Source organism: Vicugna pacos, chromosome 23 (genome assembly GCF_048564905.1).
Source record: "Vicugna pacos chromosome 23, VicPac4, whole genome shotgun sequence".
In the NCBI taxonomy this organism is placed as follows: domain Eukaryota; kingdom Metazoa; phylum Chordata; class Mammalia; order Artiodactyla; family Camelidae; genus Vicugna; species Vicugna pacos.
Genome location: NC_133009.1, coordinates 38,264,547 through 38,292,061, shown reverse-complemented (window position 1 = coordinate 38,292,061; position 27,515 = coordinate 38,264,547). Strand labels below are relative to the sequence as shown.

The following is a 27,515-nucleotide window of genomic DNA, read 5'->3' as shown; positions in this document are numbered from 1 at the left end:
TGAAACAGATGAGACTGGAGTCGCTTTGGGAAACAGGGCAAAGCATTCCTTGGGCGCTCCAGAGGGACTTAACAAACGGCAGGGATGAGAAAGACCACGGAGCTTAACAACGTAACACCCCAGAATATTATGCTGGGCCAGGACTCTGGGATTCCTCCACTGTGGCAATTCGAGGTCATCTCGGGTGGGTCTTGTAGGTTGACATTGAAGGTTTCTGCACCTTTGACTAAAACAATAGACATGTGGGTGCAGATGAACGCCAAATGCTGAGGGGCACCCAGGGTGGGCTGGGGACTTCGGGGGTCAGCAGGTCCCCAGGTTACATCCTCCAGGGACGGGCATCTTGGCAGGCTCCTCACCTCGCACCATCAGCTCTCCCAAAGAAAACTGGCTTTTACCGAAGTGGTTTTTTTTGTTTGTTTGTTTGTGGCAAAACTCCTCACAGGCGATGTCCAGCGAGATTTTATTTGTTTAAGTATCATGGTGACCCCCGTGAAGCTCCCTGTGAGCCAGAGGCTTCCTAAACAAGTGGCTTGGGTACCTTGGGGTCAACAAACCCTCACCTGGGCTGCTCTTCCCCGCTGGGTACCGTGTGAGAGGGCGGGCTCAGTGCCTGGAGATGCTCGGAGGCAAGAACTCAGGGAACAAAAGCCCTGTTCGCCCCTTCTCAGGCTCCTCATAGACCTGCTCCGCGGGTCCTGGAAGCCCAGGAGCTACCCTCCTCCAGCCTCCTCCACCCGGGAAGTGTTCCTGCTCAGTGGGCCCTCACTCCCCGCGCTCCCCCACCCCCACCCCCGCCCCGGATAAAGGACGGGGCCGCCAATCAGGGCGCGGCAGCCCGCGAAGGGGAAAAATAAAATTGGAGCTCATCCCCCAAGTGGCCCCCGCCGCGCCGCCCGCCCGGCCAGCCCCGTTGCCTGCGGGCGCCCCGCCCGGCGCCCCGCCGCCCGGCCCCGGGGCGAGGAGGAGCGCGCTTGGGGGCGAGCAGGGCCGGGCGGGCGGCGCGGGCGGAGGAGGAGGAGGAGGAGGAGGAGGACGACGACGACGACGACCAAGAGGAGGAGGGCGCGCCGAGGCCACACCCATTGGCGCGCCGATCCGGGCAGCGACTCGTCGGCCGCCGCGCGCGCTCCAGCCGAGCCTCCGCCCGCACCGAGCCCGGGGACGGGCCGCACCGGGGAGGGGCCGCTCCGGCCGCTGCGCGAGGGCACGAGGGGCGGCGGGGAGCCGGCACCGGGCACGGCCGGCGCAGCGACCATGATCGCTTTGTTCAACAAGCTGCTGGACTGGTTCAAGGCCCTGTTCTGGAAGGAGGAGATGGAGCTCACGCTGGTGGGGCTGCAGTACTCGGGCAAGACCACCTTCGTCAACGTGATCGCGGTACGGGCGGGGCGCGGGGCGCGGGCCGGCCTGCCTTCCGTCCCCGCCGCGCCCCGCGGGCCGGTCGCCGCCTGGCGTGGCCGGCGGGGAGGCGCGGGCCCGGGCGCGCGGGGCCTAGCCTGGCGCGTGAGGACCCGCGGCGCGCGCCCCGCTCTCCCGCCCGGGCCGAGATGGCACCGCCGGGCGCGGGGGCGGGGGACGAGGGGACGTGGCTGGTACCCCGGGACCGGCGGCCCAGAGGGTGTCACGCGGCCGGAGGGACCGCCGCCCGCAGAGACAGGCGCCCCCGGCCCCCGCGCCCCGGCGCATGACGGGGCGAAAGTGCCGGGCCTGACGGCTCCGCGTGCGGAGGGTCGCGGGACGGGGCGCCGGCGCGGCCTGCAGAGGGTCCTGGGCCGGGCCAGCCCAGCCCCACCCCGGGGGCTTAACCCCTCCGTGACGGAAGAGGAAGCCCCGGCGCCGTTGAGGGGGAGGGGAGGTGGCCCCTTGTGGGGAGTGGAGTCAGCCGAGGCCCTTGGCTCCAGCCCAGGCTCCTCCTCCGCGGGAACCTCTCCCCGACCACACTAGCGGGGGTCCGGGAGGATGGCACCCTAAGGGGAGTTCCGAGTCCGCCTGGCTCGGAAGTTGCAGAGTGAGGTGCCCTGGACCCGAGGAGGAGCTGGAGGGGCGCTGCCTGCTCTGGGAACACGGGAGTGGCTCTGAGGGTTTTGGGTGGTCAGCACCAAGGCGGGCAGCGTAAGCCTTTCAGTGCCAGGGAGTGGTGGGGAAGGGGTTAAAATCTGCCTCAGATAAAGGGGAAGATGGGCTCTCTGGGTGTGTGAGCTGAGCTGAGTAATGGCTGCGGCCTGCGTTTCAGAGCGGGGCTGAGCTGGGCTGAGCTGGGCCTGTGGGCTGAGGAAGGCTTGGGCAGGGGCTGGGGTTGTCCAGCGACCCGGCCTGGCTCCCAGACTGGGGTTCTGCGAACTGCGGATTGGCCAGATACGAGATGGGTCAGCAGAGCAGTGTGACTGGCCAGCCTGGTGCCTCCCCTGTCCGTGTTTTGCCCACCTCAAAGAGAAGGGTGGCAGACGCTGGAGGGGCAGGGACCCAGTGTTTGAGCACTGGCTCCATTTCCCAAACATACCTGCCAGTGACCTCTGCTCCTTCCCTGCCCAGGGGTCCTGACCTTTCTCCTGCAGGGCAGGTGCTTCAGGCCCTGGCTGGGGCTTGTTGACACGATGGTTTCTGAGCCAGCATGCGCCCCCTGGCTCCCAGCTGCCCAGGCTCTGGCCCTCCAGTCAGAGACCCCTGGTTAGACCCGGCTGATCCTGCAGGCCTGGCTGGCTCAGCTTCAAGGCATCCAGACCTGGGCGATGTCTCTGGGGAGAGGCCAGGAGGAGCACCCGCTGCTGCACTATCTCACCCTGGGAGTCACCCTGGTCCCCAGCAAAGTTCTCCCTGCCCAGGGTTTACCAAAGCCACGCTCCTGGACAGGTGGCTTGGTGCCCTGGTCAGGAGGTCCCTCTGGATTAGCATTGTATCCAGAGAGTGAGATGCTCTGGCAGGTCAGGAGAATCCAAGAGTCACAATTCCACTGCCAGGGCCCGGGGTGTCTGAGGTCTCCAGGGAGGGGTCCCCCTGCCTGGCCACAGGTGCCCCTCTTGGACATTAAATTTGCCACCTTGTATCACACATCCTTAAAGTACAAGCTAAATTTTCCTAGAAAGAGGTTCCCAAGAACCACCTTCCCTCGTGGGCTGCAGTGGGAGTTCCAGCGTCAGGGTGAGGCCAGTGTTCTCAGCCTCTCTGGGCCACGGCCTCCCGCCCACCCCATGTATAATAGCAGTCGGGCTTTTCAGAAGGGAGCCAAGAGTCAGGACCTTGGGCTCTATCCCCATGCCCACCACTGACTTCCTCAGTCACCTCTGCCTCTTCATGTGGCCTCTGTTGGTCTCAGCTTTTTCCCCATTTGGCTTTTACTACTCACTAGTTGAGGCCTGACTGTAAACAGAAGTTGAGGCTCATGTGAGCTGGGAAGCCGCACACAGAGACTTCACAGGACTCCTCTGAGAACCCGAAACTCACCTCTGAGTTCTAAAAGTTTTCCTGCTAGAAAGAGTAGGTGTTTTGCCTGAGGGAAACAAGAGGACCATCTTCATATGTTTAAAAGTGTGGAAGACCAGCTTATGGAAGAACTATTCTTGGGGTGCCCGATGGGTAGACTTGGGGAGGAGCAGTGGAAGTTAAAGGAAGATGGGTTTTTGACTCACAGTAGAGCACTCTGACCCAGGAGGAAGGAGGCGGAGGAGATTCGAGTCTGAGGCCAGAGGTGGATACATGACTTCGAGGTTACTTTTGCCTTTAAACCAGGAGCCTGTGGGATCAGGCGGCGTTCCCGGGAAACGAAGCCATGACCAGTCCAGCTGAGCTCTGATTCAAAGCTGAGCGGGCAGCACTGGAGCCTGGCTCCCCGAAGGCCCTCCTGGCACCCCCTTTGCCCAGGTCTCGTCCTGCCAGGCTAGGCTGTTCACTTACGTGGGAGCCTGTGGATCCTACAGGTGCCTCTTGCTGAATCGAAACCATTTCCAAGCACCTTGTGGGCCCTGCTCACCTGCCTCGAGGAAGCCAAAACTGCCGTCCCCCACTTCACACAGGGAAACCCTGAGGCCCAGAGAGGTTCGAGTCTTGTCCAAGCTCCTCCACCGTGAGTGATAAGGAAGAACTGGGCTTCCTTCCTCTGACTCCACGGTCTTAATCAGCCCGGATAGGGTTGGCGAATGGGGATGGCGTGGGCTCGGGGCAGCAGGTGCCCCACCCACCCGGCGCCCTGCTAGGGTGTGGAAATTAAACTGCTTGTCCCTCCGTAGCCAGAAGCCACGTGTCCTCCTTCAGGGCACTCCCTTTCCCACGCGCTTCCTCACTGTTAGAGGCTCTTGGACGCTTTTGTAGACCTTTCCCCAGAGCCGCGTGCGCAGTCACGTGTACCTGTGTGCTTTCAGCCCGGCTGTGGCTCAGGGTTAGGAGCCTCGCCTGCCTCGTCCTGAGCCTTGGCCTTGGGTGTTGGGCTCTCACGTCCAAGGGCCACGGTGAAGGAACTTGGCTGACTCGGGAAGATGAGGGGGAACCCACCTCGTTCAGCGGAGACCTTGGGGGCCCCGTGCAGACTCTCGGGCTCTGAGTGAGGAGCCGTCATGCTCTGTGCCGTGGCTGATGGTCAGAGCCACTGACCTCTACCGGGCCCGAGGCAAACCATTCCTCCCACCTGGTGGAAGAAAGTGGTGGCAGAAGGAACAAGGCTGTCCCCCGGGTTCAAGGCTGAGAGGGCCCCAGCTCCTCCAGCCTGTGTCTGGGGTGGTGGGGGGCGGGGAGCAGGTGTGCTACACGTGAACGTGGAGGTGAGGAGGTGACCTTGAAGGGAGGTTGGTCTGGCCTTGTTTGAGGCCTGTGGCCAGTTTAGAACAATCTTAGAGACACTTTAGAGGGAGAAGTGAAAATTACTAGAATTTTGAAATGGGTCATGGGAAATGGAATTGCAGTCAACTCCTAGTTACTGAGTAAACGTTCACGAAAGCTGCACGGACGTGGTTCCTCTCCCAGGGAGTGCTCAGTCTAGTGGGGAGACTCGTAAGTCAGCAGACAAGGCGGTGGGGGCATCCTCCTACAAGTGGGGTTCAGTGCAGGAAAACCCAGAAATCGCTTGGTGTGCATTGCATTTGGGGCATGGCCTGATTTACCCCCCCCCCATTTTGATGTGAATATTACTACCAGTGTGCAAACGTGTGTACTTCCCTCGACGGTTCACCACGACCTCCTCAGGTCCCTTGCTGAGCCGGTGATTATTTTGCTCCATCGCTCCAGCAAAGGGGCTTCAGGTCCAGCAGAGATGTGGGTCAGGCGTCAGGAAGCGTTTTCTCCATCCAGGTTGAGAGGCCTCGAGACTGCCTGAGCAGGACGGGAGAGTCCAGCTGCGGGGTGGACACCAGGCTTGGTTACAGCCTGTCCGGCCTGAAAGCAAGGGACACACAGGGGGTGCCGGGACCCCGAGAGCACCTGAGGGGCTCTGGCCTGGCCTGTGCCGTATCCTCGCAGCCTTCTGGTCTGTGGCTGTCTGGGCCGGCACATCTGGGTCCTGGTGACTTTGCCCCTTTGCCGATTCTGACCCTCCTTCAGTCAGGACAGTTTAACGAGGACATGATCCCCACCGTGGGCTTCAACATGCGCAAGATCACCAAGGGGAATGTGACCATCAAGGTGAGTGTCCAGGAGCGGGACCCTGGATGCACGCACTTGCGTGTGCATGCGCGCATGTGTGTGTGCACGTGCATGTGTGCTTGAGTGTGCGTGTGCATGCTTGCGTGTGCGTGTGTGTGTGTGTGTTTGTGTGTGTATATGCGTGTTGGGTGGGGCCGAGGGGCTGCGGGAGGCGCCTGAGGCCCTGGAGGAGAAGCTGAAGGAAAGCAGAGGCTTGGGTCCAACCAGGTAGTTGGAAGAAGAGAGCAGGAGACGTGAGGAGGCAGAGGGACCTGGAGAGAGGAGGAACCCCGGGCGGGGGTGGTGCAGGGCGCTTGGGAGCCATGGTGGGTTTGGATGCCTGCCTGCCGCTGAGACCGTCTCCCCTCCTCTTGCTCAGCTCTGGGACATCGGGGGACAGCCTCGCTTCCGCAGCATGTGGGAGCGCTACTGCCGAGGAGTGAGTGCCATCGTGTAAGTGTCCGGCAGGGCTGCAGGGACCTCTGGCACAGAACCAGATCGGGCACAGTCCTTGGCCTGTGGCTCACGGCCGCACACAGCTGCCTTTGCTTTGAGGGGCGCTCTGGGCACCCACTGGCCAGTTTGAGAACCAGAGCATCAGCCCCCAGAAGGGCCTGTGTGTCCGCACCTGCCTGCCTCCCCCAGCCCAAGCTCACCCTCTCCCGAATTTTGTGTGACTTGATGGTTCGTTCCCTTGCTTTTTATATTTTAGTTTATTGTTTTCAGCAGAGGTGCTGGGCTGGAACCCTGAGCCGCCCCCCCACCCCCTTGCTCTTTGAAAGCAGCTTTATCCTACGGACATGGGCCCAAACGAAGCATTGTTTAGTTTCCGTTGCTCTTAACCTGATTTTTGAACAGCGTCTTGATGCGGGGAGGTCTTCTGGGGCTTGCTTTGCCGTTCTCCCCTGCCTTACCTCGTCCTCCCATGGGAAGGAAGAGGGTCGCTGTGGGAAGGACGTGGGGGGCTTCCCCAGGGGCCCTTGGAGGCCGGGGCCGTGGCAGGCCCAGGGGCGCCTGCAGACCTCATTCCCATCGGCCTTGAGCCGCCTGGGTGGCCTGTGGCCCAGGGTGACCAGCCAGAGCAGTGTTTTCTCTTCCAAGCAGGAGCCCCTTCTCCCCTCATCTCTCAGCTGTGGTGTCAACGTGCTTGTCCCCACCCTGCTGTCCCCAGGTACATGGTGGACGCCGCTGACCAAGAGAAGATCGAGGCCTCCAAGAATGAGCTCCACAACCTGCTGGACAAGCCCCAGCTGCAGGGCATCCCGGTCAGCCCCCGGGGCGGGGGGGCCCTGGGGGAGGGCGCTTGCTGCAGAGTTGCGGGGGCAGATGTGGACCAGGCACTGTGGGGGGAGGCAACAGGACTGTGGAAGCCAGCCCCCTGGACAGCCTGGCCGGAGCTGCCCTGGAGCGAGCCCTTGTGTTCTCCCCCTGCAGGTCTTAGTCCTGGGTAACAAGCGAGACCTCCCAGGAGCCTTGGATGAGAAGGAGCTGATTGAGAAAATGTGAGCTTGGTGACTCCTCCCTGTCCTTCCTCCCCGCTCCCCAGACTCCCCAGGCTGGGCGCAGAGGGCTGGCTGCCGCTCTCAGCGTTTGCCGCACGGTGGCGGCAGAGCGCACCATCCCGAGCCTTGCCCCTCACACGGGCCTCCAGCGCAGGCTCCCACCTGCCCCAGGCCCCCTGGGTGGTTGCCGCCTAGGCAGACTCCTCTGGTTTCCCGCAGGAATCTGTCCGCCATCCAGGACCGAGAGATCTGCTGCTACTCCATCTCCTGCAAAGAGAAGGACAACATTGGTGCGTGGGTTTGGGGGCAGTGCTGCATTGAGGGGCATGGTGGGGGTGGGAGGGGAAAGCACTTGGATGCTTTGGAGCCCAGAGCTCTGTGGTTCTCCTGGGTTGGGACAGGCAGCAGGAGGCCCGGATTCTTAGCATCACCCCAGCTCTGCCATCATCTGGTGTGTGATCTTGGCCAGTCCTCCCTCCTTGGGGCTCACTCCCCACCCACTCGTGAGGTATCAAGGTCAGACCAGGTGATTCCAGGCCCCTTCCAGCTCCAAGGGACATGGTTTGTGGCTCCCGTGGCTCTGTCTCTTTCACAGCACCAGACACCCCCAGGGTTGACCCCAGCTGCAGTTCAGAAAGCCTGAGCCCCCTCCAGAAGCCCTGTAACCTCCTCTCTCCCCCCCAGACATCACCCTACAGTGGCTTATCCAGCACTCAAAGTCACGGAGAAGCTGAGGCTGCTGCCTGCCCCCTCGGACCAGGGACGCCGAGCTCCCGCCCCGCCCCCACCCCCCCAAGCCCACCCCTGGTACTCAGCCTGGGGAGGGGCCCTCTGGGGGGATCCCAGAGTCCTGCTCTGCTGAGGTTTGAACTCCTGATTTTACTGTAAAATAAGTTGCTCCTGTCTGGCCCCTGATCTCTCCTGCCCCTCTCTGCCCCGGCCTCCACCCCGCCCCGCTCCCTGTGCCCTCTCTGCCCCGGACCCCGCCCCGCCCCGCTCCCTGTGCTGCTCCCGTGCTTCCCTCTGCAACACTTCTGTTGTTGTCCTGTGTGTACAGTATATATATGTATATATATTTTAATTTTTTAATTTAAGCAAAGACTAAAATCACCCATGTGATGCTGCAGGGGCCTGTCAGGGTCGGGGGGACGTCCGGAGACGGGGAGAGTGCTGCGGGCTTGGCTGGGGCAGGTTCAGGTCAGGACAGGCAAGGCTGCCCGGGGCAGGTGGCCGTCCCCCAGTCCCTGTCCCCGCAGTGCTTGACTGACAGGCCGACGGGAGCCTCTGGAGGCGCCCGCTCTGTCCTAGCCTCCGCGTGGCCGCCAGGCACGCCCAGGTGCCAGAGATCGCTGGCCGAAGGGGCGGGAGGCCAGCGTGCGAGGCCCCCCGGCAGCCCCCGGCTCCTGCCCCTCCCCGGGCCCCCACCTCCACGGGCCGCCTCATTTTCTGTTCTCATTTTGCAGAGTTGCACACGGAGAGAACTCAGCACGGGGGGTTGGTTCTTTGGGTTTGTTTTTTGTTTGTTGGTTTAATTTAATGGTTTGTAAAGTGACTCTCTTCCTTTTTACACTTTCAGCTCATATTTAACCTCTGTTTGGAAAATGATTCTTGTAACTGTACTTTTTTTGCCTCCTAACAACAATGAGAATAAATGACGGTTTTGTGTTGGGGGGTGCGTGGTGCGGGCTATTTCCGTGGGTGGCGTGGGACGACGGCCAGCCCGGGGACCCGGCCCCCCTGCCCCGGCGCACACAGCGGAGGGAGGCACGCGCTCACCCGGGCTCACAATGGCCCTTCACAGAGCCGCCCAGCGTGTGCTCCGGCTGCCCCCATCCCGCCGCCTCCTCTGGTCAGACTCCAAGCCAGCAGCTTAGCTGGGCCATGGTGGCAGGAGTGCGGGGCCACACCCATTTCCTCAGATTCTGGTCGGGGGGTAAGGGCTCCACCTGCAGCCAGAGACGCTGGAGCCAGTGAACTGTTGGAGAGGGCGGGGGGCTTCCCCTCTGCAGCCTCTCTGTCGGTGTCTGGCTGCTGGTTTTGGGGAGAGGCCATACCCTCCCTCCTCTGCCCACCCCCTCCTCTCCCTGCCCAGACTTAAAGCTGGTCCCTCTGGCTGCCTGCAGCTGCAGCCTCAGAGCCTTGCGGGCCCTGCTGCTCAGGGCCCTGCTGCTCAAATCCGGGGCCATCTTGACCCAGTTTGACTGTAAGCCCCGCCCCCAGCTCCCCTCCGCCCCGCATGGAGCGGCCCTGCTGAAGGCCCATCGGCTCCCCCACCTCTGCAGGAGGGAGGCCGGACCCTCGGTCCTGGGAGCGGGGCCCACCCTGCTGGCTCCTGAGCTTCACCAGCCTTCCTTGGTGCTTCCTCCTGGAGGCACCTTCGGGCCCCAGGCGCAGGGAGAGAGGGCCTGCCTGGAGAGGGCGTTTGCTCCCCGCTGCCGCAAGTCTGGGGGAAAAGTGGATAGAGTCTGGCAGGTGGAGCTACCTGACTACAGGGCGCCTTCCAGTGCGTGCCCCCGGGCTGAGGAGCTTGGCGCTGGGGCCAGGCTGTCCCCTGGGTGCTCCTGGCTTCGAGGTGGTAGGGGACGCCGTGGCCTGGGGGGCTGGGGCAGGACTGACAGTCTCACTGATCCTGGGAGCAGGGCGGGCACCTTCAGGGCTGACCTGCCTTTCTCGTGCTGTGTCCTCTGATGAGAGCGAGGCCTGAGATGAGACAGGAGGAGCTGGTTACCGGCAAGCAGGTGTCCTGCCGCGGAGCCTGGTATCACAGACCGTGCATGTGCGTGTCCCGCTGCACACGCACTGCCCGGGCCCAGCCTGCTCTGCGGTTCTGGAGAGTTAACTCCCGGGGTGGGGAGAAGGGGAAGGTGCCGGGCGTCGTGCCGGGTGCTGGATGTATCGCCTCCTGTTCAGCGACTCCAGGCCCTGTGAGGGGTTATTCCACATTCTACCAATGGGGTCCAGTGGCCGGGTCCGTTGACCAGGGGGAGGCGATTCTTGCTGCAAGTGCAGGGCTGGGGGTGGGGGTGGGGGGCTCAGTGGGTTGGTCCCTCCCCATGGCTGGCATCAGGGTCTGAGAGCTGTCCCCTCAAGTCCAGCTCAAGGCCTCTGCTCACCACTGCCAGCCTGCCCCTCCACCCCAGGCCCGGGACCCCTAAGCGACAAGCGCTGCATTGTTCCCCCAGCTGGCCCGGCCAGCGGGACAGTGGCTCTTTCCCAAGGCCCGCTGGCCTGCTGACTGAATCTGCAAGCCCCTCGCGTTGCTGGGCCCTGGGCGGTGGTGGTGCCGGGCCTCGGAGCGCACATCTCCTCTCTTGGGCTCTGAGCCGGCCAACTAGCCGCCGGGAGAGGCAGGGCGTGCCCTTTGTGGCAGAGCCCCTGAGACAGGATGTAGAGGTGCCCCCGCCCCTCCTGTCAGCCTCCCATCCTCAGGCCTCGTGTCCCAACTTCACCCCGGCCCCCTCCTATGTCCGGTAGGAAGCTGCTGGTATGGCCAGGATTGGGGGGGTCGGGGAGAGGGAGTGTGGGGGGTGATGCAGAGGAAGACAAGCCCCTCTTCGGACCCCTCTCCAACTTGCTCCCCCCACCTGCCTCGTTTCTGCAGACGAAGCAGGCGGGTGGGGGGCTTCAGTCCCTGTGGCAGTAGGTCTGCCGAGAAACAAGGGGTGTCATTCCCAGCACAAAGAGTGCGTGCTCGCAGCGCCATCACCTAGCAACCGCCTCCCTCTTGGCGTCGCCCGTCCTGGGGGTGGGTGCCAGGGAGAGAGAACAAGGCCGTTAAGATCTCCAGGAGAGGGGGAAGGAGGCTTGGGGCGGGGCAGGCTGGGCGTGGGTGGGGTGGACAGAGGAGAATGGATCCAGGGCACCGGCGACTCCTGCGCCTCAGTGTCCCTGGCCCTGGGGACCCTCCTGCGACCCCACACAGGTGTTCTCGGCGGGGCTGGCAGTGGAAGTCACCGTGGGACCCAGGGCTGCACTTCAGACAGGAAGGGTGGGCTTGCGGGGCGGGGAGTGGTCAGTGGCCTAGGCCGAGGCATCCGTCTAACTGACCCTGTGCCAACTTCTCTGGCCCCAGATGGCGAAGGGGCCTCTGGAAAGGGCTGGAGGAGCAGCAAGAGGAACGAGTCTGCGGGGGCGTCGATGGAGCGCTGGCTGCCAGGAAGCGGGTGGGGTGGGGGCAGGCAAGGGGCAGGCAGCTGGGCCATCCGCAGGCCGAACAGTCTGTTCTAAGAAGCTGAACAAGAATGGCTCTCAGAGTCAGTGAGGCTGGAAGCCCCGGCCTCATGGAGGGAAGGCTGCTGGCTTCCCTCAAATGGGGGCTTTGTGGGGAAGGAGGAGCAGCGGCGGGGGCTCCAGTGGGGACAAGTTTGCAGCCTTTGGCTCCCCGGGGACGGCTGGGCTGAGGCCAGCATGAGGACGTGGTGCCCCAGCTCCCAGCCCTCCATCCACTCTGCCTCTCGAAAGCCACAGGCCTCGGGCTGGACCAGACACAGGCCACAGGCAGGGAAGGGCCAGAGGTGGCCAGGAGGGGAAGGCCCAGGTGCATCGGGCACTGCCAGAATGTGGCACAAGAAAGTCCTGGGGGCACAGGGGCGGATCTACCTAGTTTATTGTTTTCCAGGAAGGGCCTTCTGTGGGGGAGCACCCCGCAGGGGCTGGGGACGGGGCCACCGGGATACATCAAAGAAGGATGGAGAAGGAAATCCTCCCAGAGAAGGGATGGCGCCTGAGGAGATGTCCAGGGCTGGGATGGGTCCGGTCCGGAGGACAGCCCAGTCGCTGGCCTGCAAGAGCCTCGTCCAGGATGGGTGATGATGGGGCACAAGCCGGGCTCCAGATGGAGAGAGGGACTGGGGCTGGACCAGGCCAGGCTCTGCCCTCCGGCTGGGGGGTGCAGAGTTTCTGGGCAGCTCTAGGGACCGGAGGCACCACCGCCCACCAGTGAGAGGACGGGCGGGCAGGCCCCAGCGTGTCTGGGAAGGGGGCTCAGGGAGGGGGCTCCCACACACCTGGACCCCAGCAAGAGGCACCAAATCCATCTCTGTACAGAGGGACAGACAGAAAAGCAGGACCCATGGGGACGGAGCTCCCTCCCGACCCCAGGCCATCCAGGCCTCAGCAGGGCGTGCCCAGGGCCAGGAGTGGCGGCGACTCCCTGGGCTTGTGGAAGCAGACGGGGGCAGACAGCTCCTCCGTCTTGAGCTTGCCGTCCGGGCCGGCGGCGGCTGCGGCCCCCCCACAGCCCTGGCAGCAGCAGCAGCAGCAGTCCAGGAAGGCGCGGCCCAGTGGCCGGCACACGCACAGGAGGAGCACGGGCGTGACGGCGGCCCTGAAGAAGGAGGAGAACTGGGTGACGAGGCCCAGGAGGTCCAGGGTCCGGCGGGTCAGCGCGGCCGACAGGTAGGCCGCCACGACGTTGCACACGTTCTCGGGGAGGGTGCAGAGAGCGTAGACGGCCGTCAGGCCCATGACGGTGCTGCTGAGCTGGCCCTCACCCTGCTCCTGCCGGCCCGCCCGGCACTCAGGCCTCCTGCCCGGGGGGCCCCGCACCCGCCACGTCACCAGCTGGCAGGTGACCGTGAAGAGGACGGGCAGGCAGAAGTAGCAGCCAAAGGACCACCAGGTGCGAGCGTTCTGGTAGGTCATGACCAGCGAGTACAGGGACTCAGGCAGGCGGGCCGAGGGCTTCATGACGCACGAGTCCACCGTGCCCCCAGTGGGGCCTGGCTCCTGCACCAGATGCCACAGCAGGAGCTCGGGCACGGCCAGCGTCATGGAGCCCACCCAGATGACCGCCAGCTTGGCCAGGATGGATGGGCACGGTTCGACGAGCCTCGCCTTGGGCAGGGTGCTGGTGGCCACGTGGAAGCGGTCGATGCCCAGGGCACAGAGGCTGAAGGTGGTGACACCCAAGGAGGAGACCTGCGGGCAGGCATGGAGCAAGAGGCGAGGGCTCAGCCCCGGGCCGCTGAGGGGCCGGCTTCCAGCCCGGGGAGACCAAGAGCTGGTGGCAGGCGTGGGACAGACAGCGGTAACTCCACTGGGCAGGGAGCACTTCCCACCCACCTCCCGTCACCCTCAGGTCTCATGGCCCACGTGTCACAGGACAACCTGCGCCCATGCAGGACCAGGGACGTGGCGGCAGCAGAGCTCAGGTCTCCACACAGGACGCCTCTCTTGCCACCTGCCTCCTCGCCTCTGGGGCCAGGGTGAGCGGCCTGGGTCCCACAAACCTCGTGCTCCCTGAGACTTTGGGAAACTGTCTCTGAGGACGAACACAGGTATGAATGGGGCGTCCTGGGTCCTCTGTCCCCTCACTGTCGACGTGCATGGAGCGAGCAGCCTGGGGGATGTGGGGGCACACTCATTCACACTCACACACACACACACGCGTGCTCACTCTCATACTTACGCTCTTACACTCATACTCACATCCACACACTTACACTCTCAGTCCCTCCTGCCCCGCCCGAGAAGCCCGGGGCCAGAGCCCTGCAGAGAAGCAGCCCCTCCAGGCCGGCCTGAGCCCACATGCTGGTCACGGAAGCCCACCTTGGGAGCAGAGGAGCACAGCAGCAGGGAAGGCAGCCAGAGAGAAGGAAGGCCTCCAGCTCAGGGGGCGTCCGGCCACGCCCAGAGCTTGTGCTCAGAACCCCGTCGGTCCAGGCTCTTCCCTCCCGGCCGGGGCGGCACAGGCCGCTGCGTATTAGCGCCGGCTGCCTCCGAGTGAGTGTGCTCTGTGGGAAACCCCCCCATCCTGGCAGGCTTGGGCAAGAACACCACTCTCTCCCACATCTCAGGAAGTACCCACTCGTCACCCAGCTCTTCCCTGGCCCTCCGGGGGCCTCCGTTCAAAAGGGACGGGGGTCATGTTTTGTCCCTTGACGCCCACCCGTCACCAAGCTCCGTCAGCTCCTGGGTCACTCAGTCCTCCAGTCCGTGGAGGGGCCCGCCTCGGGGATATAGGTGACTGAGCCCCACCATCCGGCGGGGCTGGGCTCTCCTGGCCACCAGCCACACGCAGGCAAGTGCTCATACGTGTCTGCTCTCCCCTCCTGTTCTCAGACCTTTCCCAGGAAAAACCACCACAATCGAATCACTCTAATTCAGAGCACTTGGTGACATCGCACATGCAATCCTTCAGAAGTCCGTTCAGCCCTGTGACGATCATCCCCAGTTCACAGGGGAGGAGGCGGAGGCTGAGTTGGTCGAGCGACTTGCTGAGGGCACTCAGCCGGTCAGGGGCAAAGCCCAGCTTCTGTCCAGTCTGCCCAGTTCCAAGGCCCCGGCCTGACCTCCCGCAGCGCACCTGGGCTCTGAGCTTCCGAGGGCCAAGGCTGTCCCCAGCTGCAGGGACTTCCTTCAGGTGTGAGCACCTCTGGGCCCCAGTAGGTGGTCTCTCCGGGCTGGGAAGGGCGCAGACCACTGAGCCTGAGAGCTTGTTCGTCTGTGGACTCGTCCCTAGCCGCAGTGGCCGGGGACAGAGCCGGGACCAGGACTGCGTCCACGTGCCTCTTCCGAGTCCCCCCCACCCCACCGTGTCGCACAACACCCTCCACTCCAGGAGGAACGGCAGCCCCCGTGGGGCGGCCACAGTCACTCCAGCCCTCACTGTGACCCTCCACACAACCGAAATCTGCAAGGCTGCTCGTCTAATCCGTCCCTACACAGATGAGGCAGCCTTGCTGCACCTCGCACCAGTGCACACATTCTGGTCTTTTCTCATTCTTTTGCTTAAGCTGTCTCCTTGCAATCTACAGGTCCATCCACACCCATGCGCTCATCCCAGCAGGGAAGTTCCCCGCGGTGAGGGGAGTGGTCCACCTTGGAATCACAGAACAACACAGCTGCGAGTGTCACCTGGTCCACCTCTGGTCGGGAGCCAGGGAACTGGAGAGGAGCTGTGACCAGCCCAGTAAACCCCGTATGCCAGTGACGGGGCTGCCCCTAGGGCCCCCACCCGCAGCTCCGGCCCCCAGAGCCAGGTCTCCCCTTTCAGAGAGGATCGAGGAGGTGGCTGATGGTGACGCCAGCAACCATCACAGTGAGGAGCCATCCTTCCTTCCATGTTGGCATGCGGGGGAGTAGACACTGACTTGACTGGAGGCTGGGGTGGGGGTCTCTAGGAAATTGGAATCTGCCTTCAGGCACTGCCCAGGGAGGCAGGAAATGAGGGGTGAAGAGGAGCCACAGAGGGAGAGGAAGGAGGCACACAAAGGACAGAGTGATTTCTTGGGTGGAAAGATGGAGGAGGGTTAAGGCGGGGCAGGGGACCATCAGAGAGGCTGCTCCTGGGCCTGGAACCCAGGGCCCTGCACACCTGGCTGCTGGTTACCTGAGAGCCACCAAGACCCTCACTGTATTTGCCCCCTGGCCTGATCTGCGGGAGAAGCCAGGCAGCCCCCAGGCCTCCGGGCCTGGCAGCACCCCTGGGCTGCAGGGGGACGCGCGCTCACCTCCAGGAAGGGCACGGCGCGGCAGGAGACGTCGCCCAGAAGCCTCTGCTTGGTGATCTCGTTGAAGATGACGACCGGGAGACAGAAGAAGAGGACCAGGAAGTCCCAGAGAGCCAGGCTGGCAAGGATGGAGTTCCAGGCGCTCTTCAAGTAGTAGCTGTGCCAGACGACGCACATGACGGACAGGCTGCCCACAACGCCCACGGCGAACAGCACCAGGGCGAGCAGCAGGACCGCGTAGGCACCGTAGGAGCCCTCGGTCACCGGGTACAGGGGGTTCTGGATCCGCAGTCGCCGGCCCGGCATCCCCACCGGGCTTCCCCGCGGCTCCAGCCCACCGCCCAGAGCGCCCCCGTCCCTGTCCGGGCGGGGGCTGGGGGCCACCCAGGGCTGGGAGGGCTGGGGGTCGGCGGGGGCGATGGGCCGCGGGTACTCCCCCCACTCCTCAGGCACATACTGCTGCGCCTTCTTGGCCTCCTCATCCTCAGTGCCTCTCCTGGGCCGGCTCTGCTGCTCCCAGGCCCCTGCCCTGGGCTCATCCCAGGGCAGGGTGGCCCCCCTAGAGACTCTGCCCGGCCCCACAGCCAACGCCATGGCCAGGGAGACAGCCAGCGGCCACAGCCACCGCATGGCCGGACAAGCGGGAGGCAGCTGCCCACGGAGAGATGTGGCAAGGACCCGAGCTCTGGGCTGACTCGAGACGGGCAGCTGGCCGGTCGGTCCGCCCCCAGTCAGGCGTCTGGCATCGCCAGCCTGCTCCAGCGGACCCGAGCAGCTCCCTCCCGCCTGGCCAGCTGGTCAGGGCCCTCTGCTGGACACAGAGAACTCTGCGCAGCCCCCCAGGACACCTTGTCAGGCCCCACGGGCGGCAGCACTGGGACCTGGCGCCCCAGAGGCCAGTTGCCCCAGGGAGCTGCCCCTGCCGAGAGGGGGCACAGCTGCAGGGGTCCCCTGGGGGGGAGGGCAGGGCTCCATCGCACCTCAGGAGGCAACTCCAGGGCAGCCCCACCACCCAAACTGCATCACCGCCACTTCCTGGCCCCGACGAGGCCCCGCCGTCGACAGCTCTGCAGGGCGTAGCCACTACCACCGTGTCTCTGATTAGAAAGGAGGTCGGTCACTGACCACAGACAAAGCCTGCCCGGGCTGGCCCGGCACCTGGATCTGACTCCTGACCTGACCCATCAACGTTCTCCGCAGGCGCGAGTCCACCTGCTCACCTGCTCACCACACAAACTCCCCCTGAGGACAGCGACAGTCAAAACCTGAAAACACCACGTTCCGATCCAGACACAAGACGCACGGACATTCACAATAACAGAGACTTACTGAGCCCCTGCTGTGTTCTAGAGACAGAATGCAGAAATGTAACCACCAGGGAGACTTCGGTCCGGGTTGGGGGATAAATGTGTGTATAGGTAATTACAATTCAGTGGTGGGTGCTATGAAAGGCAAGGGGCCGGTCGCTGAGGGAGCCCAAAGTCGCCTAGAGGGATGTGGAAGGCCTCTCTGACTAGGAGACTTTCGAATGGACCTGTGAGTTCACTAGGCAGACAATGGGGAGGGAGGGGTGCTCCGAGCAGAAGAGGCAGCATGTGCAAAGGCACTGGGGTGTGAGGGCAGCGACATACCTGGAAGACAGCAGGGAGAGTGTGGGGAGGGAGCATGGGAGTCTGGGGCGAGGAGCCTGGGGAGGTCAGCGGAGGAAGGGCCGGGAAGCACCCTGTACATCAGGCCAAGGAGTTTACACTTGTCCTGAAGGCAGTGGGCAGGGCTGCGGGCTGTGGAGCAGAACGCGACGTGAGCAGTTCTCTAGAAGGATCCCTGGTGCACAGCGGGGGTCACAGAAGTCTGGAGCTGGGGACACAGAGACAGAGGCACCTGTGGGGTGCAGCTGTCCAGAGGACGGCGAGGAGCAGAGTCCAGGAAAACTGAAGGTTCGGGTGCATGGAGGGACAGGTCATGGCTGAGCCCCAGGCCTGGGCGGACAGCTAGACCCTCCCCTGTGCAGGAAAGGTGAGTCAAATCTGGTGCAAGGTTGGGATAAAACCTCTGCCTTGTACACGTGAGGCCCTGTCCCAGCGAGCTGTTCAGGTGGAGCTGCAGGAGAGTCACCTGTGGTGCAGGAGAAGACAAGAGCAAACGCTGAGGTACAAGGTCAGAGGCGGGGTGGGTCAAGTTGCCAGAGAGCATGCAGAGCACTTGGGGGTGCAGGGTGAGGCCAAGGAGCCCCCACACTCGTGAAGAAAATGGAGCGAAGGTGTGGAAAGGCAGGTGGCCAAGCTCCCGTTCCTCCGAGGCCAGAAAAAGATGAAGGAAGCTGTCTGGGCGGCCAGAGTTGAAAGTCACTCACATAGTTGGTTGGCAAACACCAGCCAGGGCTCCCAGGAGCGGAACCAGCTGGGAAGTGACTTTCCTAGAAACCTGCTGACCAGAAAAGCACTGTCCTGCCCAGAGGCCCCACGTGCTGTGTGAGAGTCGGAACCCCAAGAGAGAAGGGGGGGAGAAAGAGGAAATGGTAAATCTCATGCACCCTCAGACAAGGGAAGGGGAGCATCTTTGGCCTTTGAAACATCCTGCCTTTCTGGCTTCTTCTTGTTTGTTCTTTTTGTGGGGACAGGAGACACGGGGCTGCTGCAGGGCCGGGCTGCATGGGGTTCCCAGTGTCACAGTGAAGACGCAGGGTCCTTCTGGGAGTCAGATCAGACGAGGACTCGACCGTCCCCTTCTCTGGCTGCCACCCTGGCAGCCTCCACTGCAGAGGAAGGCCGGGCCTCCTACTTCCACCTCCCTGGCCTCAGGATGGGGCTGAGGAAGGATGGCAGGGTCTGCACAGGGTGCCCAGTCCTCATCCTGAGCGTCCTGGGGTCCATCTCCCGAAGATGCTTCCCGCATCCTGGACAGCTGCCCTGGGGCCTGCCTCAGAGCTGGTCGGATCCCTCTGCCTGCAGCTCCGGCACCGAGGCTGCTGTCCCTGAAACCCACCACCTGCCGTGTGGTGCTAAACACTCAACAGAAGCATCATACTTCATCTTTACTTTTTTACCCCAGCTCAGAGAGGTACAGTAACCTGCTTGAGGACACACAGCTGGGATCCAAATGCAGGTTTGTCCAACCCAAAAGCTGAGACTCTCAGCCACTTCTCTGTGCAGCCTTATGGAAGTTTAACACAAGAAGGGGCCTGAAGAGGATGTACACTTATTTTCCAGAAATGGAAATTGCTTTCCAGAGAAGTTGAGCACCAAGGCCAGGCACCCGGCGATGCAGGGTCAACACCAGCACTCACAGATGGGGAGTGGAGAAATGGCCCCCCTCCGCTCCTGCCCGTGAATGTGCCCCTGTGGGTTGCACCTGATAAACTCTGAGCCCCGCCCAGAGGGGCACCCCCCTCTGCCCGGCCTGGGCTTCCTCGGTTCTTTACAGTGGTTGGGACGTCAGAGGCCACTAGGTGGAGCCAGACGTCCAGAGATGGACGTTCAGGGCCACCTTCACTCCATCAGCCCTAACCCAGCCCACCCTGCCCGAGCCTGGCCCACAGACAACCTGCTGCTGCCTCTGCTGCTGTCGGAGGGAGGGACAGGGAGGAGGCAGGCCCCGGGGTGGGGGCCGACATGCGGGGATGTGGGGATGTACCTGCTGCTCCACTCCACCCCTCTCTCCTGAGGGCACCCAGCGTGGGTCCCCTCAGGGGTCCGCCTCCCAGGCAAAGTCTCCTCTCCTGGACCGACCTGGGTCAGCCTCCGACTCAGAGGCAAGCCAAGAAGAGGGCAAAGCCCCTTCCGCCCTTGGGAACGCCTCCAGGACCCCAGGGATTCCCCCACCCTCCTCCCTGGGGATTCCCCCCCACGCTGGCCCTGGGAAAGGTACTCAGGTAGCACAGGGCGGGACAGGTTGGGGCTGCCCCCGGCATTGAGTGGGGAGAGGGCTGGTGTGGGGGTGCCGCCCGAGGAAATAGCTAAGAGCCGACATTTCCTCGAGCAAGTTCCACGAGCCGCACCATCCAGCGATGGAAACAGACGGTTGGGATTCGGCTCCTTCGGTGGCTCTGCGGCTTCCTGGCTGTGTGTACCCGGCTTTGGCCCAGCAGGGAACTGCTCTGCGCCTCATCTGTGGTGAGGGGCAGCAACAGCCTGCTCGTGAAGACCAAGTGGGCTGGCCTGTCAGTCGCTGGACCAGTGCCTGGGACTCAGGACGCAGAGGGGAGGGGGGCTGCTGCCAGGGTGACCCCTGACTCTCACCCCGGCCCCACGAGGCCGCTGCATTACCATCTTCGCTTCACGGATCTGGAGCTGAACACAGAGGCAGGAGGCAGCCAGAGGCAAGCAGGCTAACTCGAGAGGGCTCCTCCCCGGCCAGGGCTCGGTGCCTGCCGCTGGCACCAGGCCCGAGGGTGCCCACGGGGCCCCGCTGCACCAGTGAGCAACACGGGCATGACCTCTGCCCCTTGAGACTCACCTTCGGGGAGGGCGGCAGCCACTGGAAAAACCACGCCCCGAAGAGCGCAAGCATAGCCTGTGAGGAAAGACGTGGGAGGACGGGGCACGAGGTCCAGGGACCGCTCTGTCCGTTGCTTTCTCCTGGGGGAAGGTGGGGGTGTCAGCCTGGGCCTGAGGCCTCACAAGGGTGCCGTGGCAATGGAATGGGCGTCGTGGGGACCGTTTACGAAGGGACGGCTTCGGCGGTCATGAGCGCCAGAGCGCCTCGGAGCGTGGTCCTTGGGTCCCCAGCCCCTGGGGGCCGAGCGGAGGGCCTGCGTCCGGGCCCCGCCGCAGACCGGCTCCATCAGACCCGACGGGACCGGCCTTCCAGGTTTCACGAAGCCCCCCAGAGGACGTGCAGGCGGGGTCCGGTCAGCACGTCAGGTACCCCCGCTGCCTCCACGGATGGGATGGAGGGCGCTGCCCCTGTGGGGTCTTGGGGCCGAGCTGGTGGGAGGCTCCCAGACCACAGCCCCTCAACTCTGGGGAGCAGGGCCTGTCTCCCAGCAGCTCCCTCAGCACCTGGCCTTCAGGAGATGCTTAACACACGTGTGAAAGGAAAAATAACTCGGCAGAGGCACAAAACCGCTCACAGAGTCCCACCTGAGGGGTCCCCAGTGTGGGCAGATGCCCCCAGAAGCCCCTCCCCTGGGGTCTCACTGTCACAGCCGTGCCCTGGTTCCCCAGACTGTCATGCTCCAAACATGGCTCACCACCGCCCCCCTCCCGCCCCAGTCAGCCCAGCTGAGGCAAGGCTGGAATGTTCCAGCATGCGGAGGGTCGGATGCCACCGTGATGTAAGCCGCGTACGAAGAACCAACAGCCTAGCGGGCGAGGTGTCATCCTGCCCCTGACGCCGGGGCTCCTCCGCTGAGCTCCGGCCAGCACCCAGCCCTGGGGCGCCCCAGGCACTGCTGTCTTCCAGCGGGGAAGGGAGGGCCTCCCACCTAAAGCCAGCACTCCAGGTCAGGGCCTCCCCGCAGGGACCCTCCAGGCCCAGCCAGCTGGCCCCGTCAAAAGGCTTATGGGATTCATAGTCTCTGTAGGGGGAGTAAGTCACGTAGGTGTTTATTTAACAAGTGCTTATTGACTCCTGTTATGCGCCAGACACACGACTTACTGCTAGTGACAACCAGCCGCCGTCTGAGCCCCTCACCGCTGACAGGGAAGCCGCTGCCTCTCAGAGCAGCTCGCTCCAGTTTTAGACGGCTGTAAGGTGGGCGGTGCACCTTGTCAGAAATGTGAGTCCAGGAAAACCCACTCACCCCCTGGCAGAGATAGGACACACCGAGGACCCAGGTGGGAGATGCAGTCAGCAGACGCAAAGTCAGCTCCAGAAGGAACAGGACCAGCCCCAGTGACAGGTGGAGGCGCATGTGACCAGCAGGTCGGGACGCTTGAGGACAGCTGGACGGTGCTGGGCGTGTTAAAGAAGGCTTTCTACGCAGAAGTCTTAGAAGGGCTTCTCCCGGGGCAGAGTCTGGGGGCGGAGAGGGAGCTAGCTGGGCAAAGAGGAGGTGGAGCAGAAGTTCCAGGCAGGAAGGTGGCTGGCGGGGAGGAAAGGTGGCTTCTGGGAAGGATCAGTCCGCTGAGCGGAGCAGTGGTCACCAGGCTGGAGGAGGGAGCCTGGCTCCCGGAACTCAAGACCAGGCCCTGAGGAGCCGGGCAGGGGTGGGGCAAGGCTGGAGAAGCCTAGGAAACCCACGGAAGGCGCCCCTGCTTCTTCCCTCTGCCCCTTCCCAAGTGAGCCGGCCCCAGGGCGTCCGAGTCCCTGAACCTCTCCTGGCTCTCCACCTCGAGGGGCAGGAGGGCAGGCCGGAGGGCTCTGGAGTCTGGGACGTGGTCCTGGAGCCCTGGGATGGTGGGAGGGCCAGGATGAAACCCTAGGGGCTATGGCTGTGAGGGGGCCGACTACAGTGGCGGAGGGGACACTGCGGGAAGACACCCCCACTTCTTCTTGGGTGGTGACTGTCTGGGAGGTGAAGGGGGCTCTAGACAGAGCAGTCCCGGGGCCCTGCCCCGATGGCTGGCCCCCAGGTGCTGGTGCCGACCCCACCTCCCTCTGGCACCCCAACCCACAGCCCCAGGCGAGCAGATAATTCCTGGCCGGGTGCCCCAGCCATGTCCTTTCTGCTTTCCTGCCCTGATGTTCTGACACAAGCTGCCCACCAGGCTCAACACGAACGAATGTGGTTCGGAGCCAGGGAGGAGGCATGGCCTTGCCCGGGCAGCACCTGCCAGGCCGTGTCAGGGCACAGGCTGGGGTGCTGAAGGAGGGTGGTCGGACTTCCGCTCTGGGGGTCCTTCTGAGCCCAAGAGCGGCTCCGACCTCCTCCCTCTCCCCAGGGTGAGCGGTTGTCCGGACGCAGCGGGAGGTTGGATGCACCACGTCCTCGCTCTACGGCCCTGGGCAAGGTCTCCTGAGCTGACCCTCAGCTTTCCTGGCTGCAAGTGGGGTAATGGAACTCCCGCAAAGGCTCTTCTGAAAGTCACACTGCACAGCAAAGGGGCCTTCCAGACACAAAGCGGGCTCCTCACGAGGGTCTCCTTCCTCTTCCTTCACACCTGCCTCAGCTCCTGGCCCCACAAGAGCCGTCCTCAGTGGCCCTGGACCCTTATGTTCATGCAGCGCAGCCCCCAAGCCCCCACCCTACATCGGGAGGCCCCAGGGCCTGCCATCCAGCCAGCCTGGCAATGGGCTCTGACTCAGAGCGCCCAGGGACCTCAGGCCACACGGCCAGGAGCCCAGCACGCGACGGGCCCTCCTAGTGTGACACGTTTACTCCAAGCCCACTTCAGTCATCGCCCAAATTGGGGCGAAGAGGTGGGGAGGGCGTCAGAGGACGGACAGAGCCTCCTGCTACATCTCCTGTGGGAGGGACGGGGACTTGGGGAGCAAGTCCCAGAGGAGGCTGAACAGACACAGAGCCCCCACCCCCGCTGGGTCTGTCCCACCCGGAACTGCAGGGCCTGCCGGCTGCCCAAGCCCTTGGGTGGGATTGGCCTGTGGATGAGCAGATGGGCTTCTGGCCGAGCCTAGACCCCTCCCACCTCCGGCTGCCCCTGGTTGTAGGGGTCACATCTTGCCCACTTCTGATTCATCCTGGACTCACTCTTCTCTCCCGTCCAAATCAGCTCACAAGTTCTGCAGTCCGCAGGGCTCACCGGGCTAGGTCCTGCGGCCTCGGGAGCTGAGAGGGAGGCGTTTTGCTGAAGCCGCCCTACGTGAGGACAGACTGCAGGGAGGCGGGTGCCTGGCCGCACCGGCCCCTGGCGTCCTGACACCTCCTGGGGGTTGAGGCTTTGGTCCTGCTGGGGCTGTGCAGGGCTTCAGCCAAGGCCAGGCCCGGGGTCAGCACTCGCAGCAACAGCACCCTGCGTCTGCAGGACGTGCGTGTCCACCTCCCGGGACCCCCCCCAGGGTCGCCCGAGGCAGGTCTGGACGGCGGTCGTCTTCCTCGGGGGAGGCCCCTCCCCACGCAGCCCTGCTCCAGCACCCATGAGCCACCAGCAACCCTTGGGCTCAGCCCACTTCTGCGATGGCAGATCCCGGCCTCCCGGGCCTCGGCGTGTTCCAGGGCACAGTCCCTTCTCCGGGCCACCTAGGGGCACCTAGGACACCCTCCAGGGTGGCCCATGAGCCCAAGACTGACCGGGCTCCTGGAACTTAGGCAGGACGCCCTCATCAACACAGTGGGCCCCGCCCCCCTGGATGAGCCCCTCGCTGGCCCTGGCCCTCATCCGTAGGGTGGAGCTTTGCTGGAGGAGCTCGGACCCTTAAGGCCATGACTCCCAGGGAACTTCCGTGAGCACCACCTAGCTGATTTTTATTTGGCTTCGGTTTTGATTTTTGCCTATGATGAGGGAAATTTTTGGACCCCTGGGCCTAACAGTCCACAGAAAGCTGGAACTGGACGTTGCAATCTCCCGGACCCCCAGGGGCTGGGGGGAAGTGGAGCCGGCAGGGACCTTGGTGGAGGCAGGAAGGCGCACGCCTCCACCTGTGCAGGTGCCCGTGGCCAGGCCTGTGTGTCTCTGTGAACCACCCCAGCATGGAGCTGGCCACGGGCAGGCGTGTTTATATTTCTTTCTCGAGTGGTTGGGGCAGGGGTGTGGTCCAACAGATGGCTAGCCGGGTACAGGTGTGTCCAGCTGGAAGAGGCACCCGGCCCGGGCCTCCAGATTGGCTGTCAGTGAGTCATGGCAGCTGGGCTCTCGGAGCGAAGTGAACAGGCCATCATGGAGTCAGGGTCATGCCCGGCCTTATCTTCAGGGCCTTCTCTGCCAGCCCAGACGGACAATGTCCCCGTATCAGCAGTGACGCGCGTAGGCGGCTGACTCCAGGTCAGTGGGACATGCCCTCTGGGTCGCCTTCCCAGCAGGCTGCGGATCACCTCAACCTCGCCACGCCCAACACCACAGCCCTCCCAGGGCCTGTGGCCCCCCCATGGGGGGGACAGGGGGGCCAGCTGGCTGGCCGACTGTAACCCAGCAAAGCCATCTAGGGGTCTTCTCAGTCCCTAAAGGCCCACCTGAACTGACCAGCAACATACAAATCTTAGTGGGTAACAGACATTCTAGAAACCAGCTCCAGACTCTGGGAAGGGCCCCCAGGGAGATGGCAGGGAGGTGTTGCCATGGTAACTCGCAACCTTCGGAGGATCCTGCAAGAAGGAGAGGCAGGAGCAAGGGACCCCAACCCCAGGTCTCTGGACACGTGGCCCATGGGATGCGTCCTGCCTCACAGTCCCAAGTCACAGGCACCCACAGAGCTTTCCACCTCCCAGGCCCTTGGTGGGTGTGGCTTTGTGTCATTCCAGGAGGGTGGGCTCCATGCCTGTCCCAAGCCCCAGATAGACAGAGCAAGGCCTCCATGGAGACATGGGCTGCCCAAGGCCACAGGCAGGGGCCGGCAGCCAGCAGGAGCAGACACAGGGACATCTACCCTTCTTGCCTTGACAAAGCTCTCTCCCTGCCTGGCCACCCAAATGGCCGCAGCCCCCAGCCCTCCCTCGGGGGCCTGGGACCACTCTTGGGGATGGTGAGGACTGGCCTGACCACCTTGACTCAGACCTGCAACTTCTGAGAAGCTCCAAGCTTTCAAGAAACCACCACACGTTTCCCCATCTGTCTTCCCCCTTTGTCTGCCTACCTGAGCAGAATACAATTTTTGTGTCTGGGTGGGGGGGGCATTGAGCTGGGGGGGCCCAGGCCAGCTCCCTGTGGCGGCCAGGCCATCGCCAGTACCCGAGACCCAGTCCCGCCTGCCAGGCGGGCACAGCAGCCATGTAGGGTGCCTGGGCAGAGCGCCAGAGGAAATTTTCCACCTGCCTGGCTTCGCTCTGTGGTCTGGAGCCTGGGCCTGGGGAGGGGCTGCCCCCACGGTACCTAGAGGAGAGCCGCCCCCAACACGCGGCCAACCCTCACCTCGTCCCATGACAGCCAGCAGTGTCGCTCTGTCCCCCTGAGAGAGGCAGGGGCTACTTGGCTCACCCGATGAGCAGATGGGGACACTGAGGCATCAGAGAGCAAGAGACCAAGGGCACAGGAGGAGGTGGTGGCCAGGCCAGGCCTCAGAGCCAGACTCACAACACAGTGTCCCTGACCACATCTCCCAGGCTCCCCAGAGCTCACCTCTCCCTGATCTCACTCCTCCACCCCAAGAGCCCAGGCCCCTCCCACACCCTGTCCTCCCTTCTTGGCACAAAGTTCACGGGCTCTGTGTGTGTGTGTATGTGTGAGAGTGTGTGTGTGTCCCTGGCCGGGCTCTGCCTGGCTGCCTGGGGCTGAGGGTGGGGCCGAGGCTGCACCAGGACCCATGTGACGACTGAAACCAGGGATGGCCACCGAGGCCGGAAGGCTCCCTGGGAGAGACTAGAGGCAGAGGGCTGAGGACTCCGCTCTGGGTGGGGCGGGGGCGAAACCCAGGGCCTCTGGGAGGGCAGGGCTTCTGGCTTGCCCCTCAGATCTCTTGCCTTGCTGAGGAGGAGTCCAAGACCCCATCCCCGCCTTAGGCCACTTGCAGGGATGGGGTCAGACGTCACCCCGTGTTCCCAGGCTCAGAGCCTGGCATCTCTCCCTCCCACGGTGAGGTGACCCAGGTGCACCTGCTCCTGTGAGTAAACAGCAAAGGAAGGCCTGGGGCTGGGGCGGCCGAGGCTGAAACTGGGAGCCCGGGGCCCATGAGTCATGCTCTCGATGCGTGGCCACCAGGGAGGAGGGCAGGAGGGAGGATCCGGGCCACGACACAGGCGGGTCTGGGCCCCACGCTCCTCCCCTGGGACTCCTGAAAGTGTCCTCAGCAATGTCTCTTACAGCCTCTTCATCTCACTGAGTTAGGCTGCACCCTAGAGGCAGCCCAGAGAGGACAAGTGACTTGTCTGCACACACACAGCATGTTAGTGTCTCAGACTCCTGAGCTGTGGATTCAGATCCCAGAGTCGGGAACAGAGCTCCAGCAGGCTTGCCCTGCTCTGCCCAGTCCAACCCGCTGCCCACTGGGAGAGAGATTTGTAACTGCAACCTGGGATGGGGCCTGACGTCACCCAGGTGTCACTGCTCCATCCCCGGAAGCCCTTCCCGGTGGTGTGAAGTCACAGGGCTGGACCAGTTCTGCCGGGAAGAAAGTTCCACCCTGGGAGGCAGGGTGGACGACTGAGGGATCCGGGTCTAGGCTTGTGTTTGCACAAGATTGAGCTCCCCCGCGACTCCCCGTGGCCTCGGCGGTTCCCTGTCCTCCCTGCCCCGCTTCCCTCCCCCCGACACCAGGCTCCTGGTGCTGGTCCTGTGGGTGACTGAGTCAGCTCTCTGGGGCCAGGTCACAAATACCACGAAGTGGAGCCTTCCCTGGCCATGCTGGTATTGGGGTCAGGAGGGAGGAATTTAGAGAATTCAGAGATTCGGGTCATCCTAGCAAAGCTCAGCCTGTCCCCTGGCTGAGCCCTGGGCTGGTGTCTGGCCTCACGGAGCCTCCGCTGGAAACACGTCCGTCCCCACGGGGCTGTCCTGACAGTTACAGGCAACGATCCGTGTTACTCCACCCGCGGCCTGGCTTGGGGCAACAGGGGCTCACGTTTTGTTTGGTCTTTGCTTTGTTTTTTGAGGGGGGTAATTAGGGCTATGTACTTAACAGAGGCATGGGGGACTGAACCCAGAGCCTTGTGCAAGCGGAGCATATGCTCTGCTCCCAATAGGGGCTCACGTTTTGGAAGATCAAGGGCAAAGTATCCAGAGGCGGATGCTGCCATCAATGGGCCAAATCCAGGAGAACCACCTCGAGCCCCTGCCTCGCATTTCCTCAGCAACCCCCTCTGACACCAGGGCCGGAGTGTCCTCTGCCCATCAAGACAGACGGAAGGATGGGTGGACAGTCGGATGGACAAGGGGGACGCTGGGCCCCTCTCCCAGACGGGGAGTCGTGCTGGCAGCGAGCCTTCTGTTACCCCAAAACCACTGCCCCCCCGAGTCTCTTC

The 27,515-nt window shown here is 63.5% G+C and overlaps 2 protein-coding genes across 2 annotated transcripts; one reads left to right on the top strand and one right to left on the bottom strand.

The window, feature by feature from the left end:
* The first annotated feature begins 986 nt into the window (after window positions 1-986).
* Window positions 987-8,781, top strand: ARL8A (ARF like GTPase 8A). The gene is made up of 7 exons (XM_072948844.1): window positions 987-1,380; window positions 5,530-5,610; window positions 5,990-6,063; window positions 6,782-6,875; window positions 7,045-7,112; window positions 7,332-7,402; window positions 7,797-8,781. The coding sequence occupies exons 1-7, from the start codon at window positions 1,258-1,260 to the stop codon at window positions 7,844-7,846; spliced, it is 561 nt and encodes a 186-aa protein (XP_072804945.1). The 5' UTR covers window positions 987-1,257; the 3' UTR covers window positions 7,847-8,781.
* Window positions 8,782-11,806: 3,025 nt separating this feature from the next.
* Window positions 11,807-16,195, bottom strand: GPR37L1 (G protein-coupled receptor 37 like 1). The gene is made up of 2 exons (XM_015247039.3): window positions 15,566-16,195; window positions 11,807-13,031 (listed from the first exon to the last, which is right to left on the bottom strand). The coding sequence occupies exons 1-2, from the start codon at window positions 16,193-16,195 to the stop codon at window positions 12,225-12,227; spliced, it is 1,437 nt and encodes a 478-aa protein (XP_015102525.2). The 3' UTR covers window positions 11,807-12,224.
* Window positions 16,196-27,515: the final 11,320 nt, after the last annotated feature.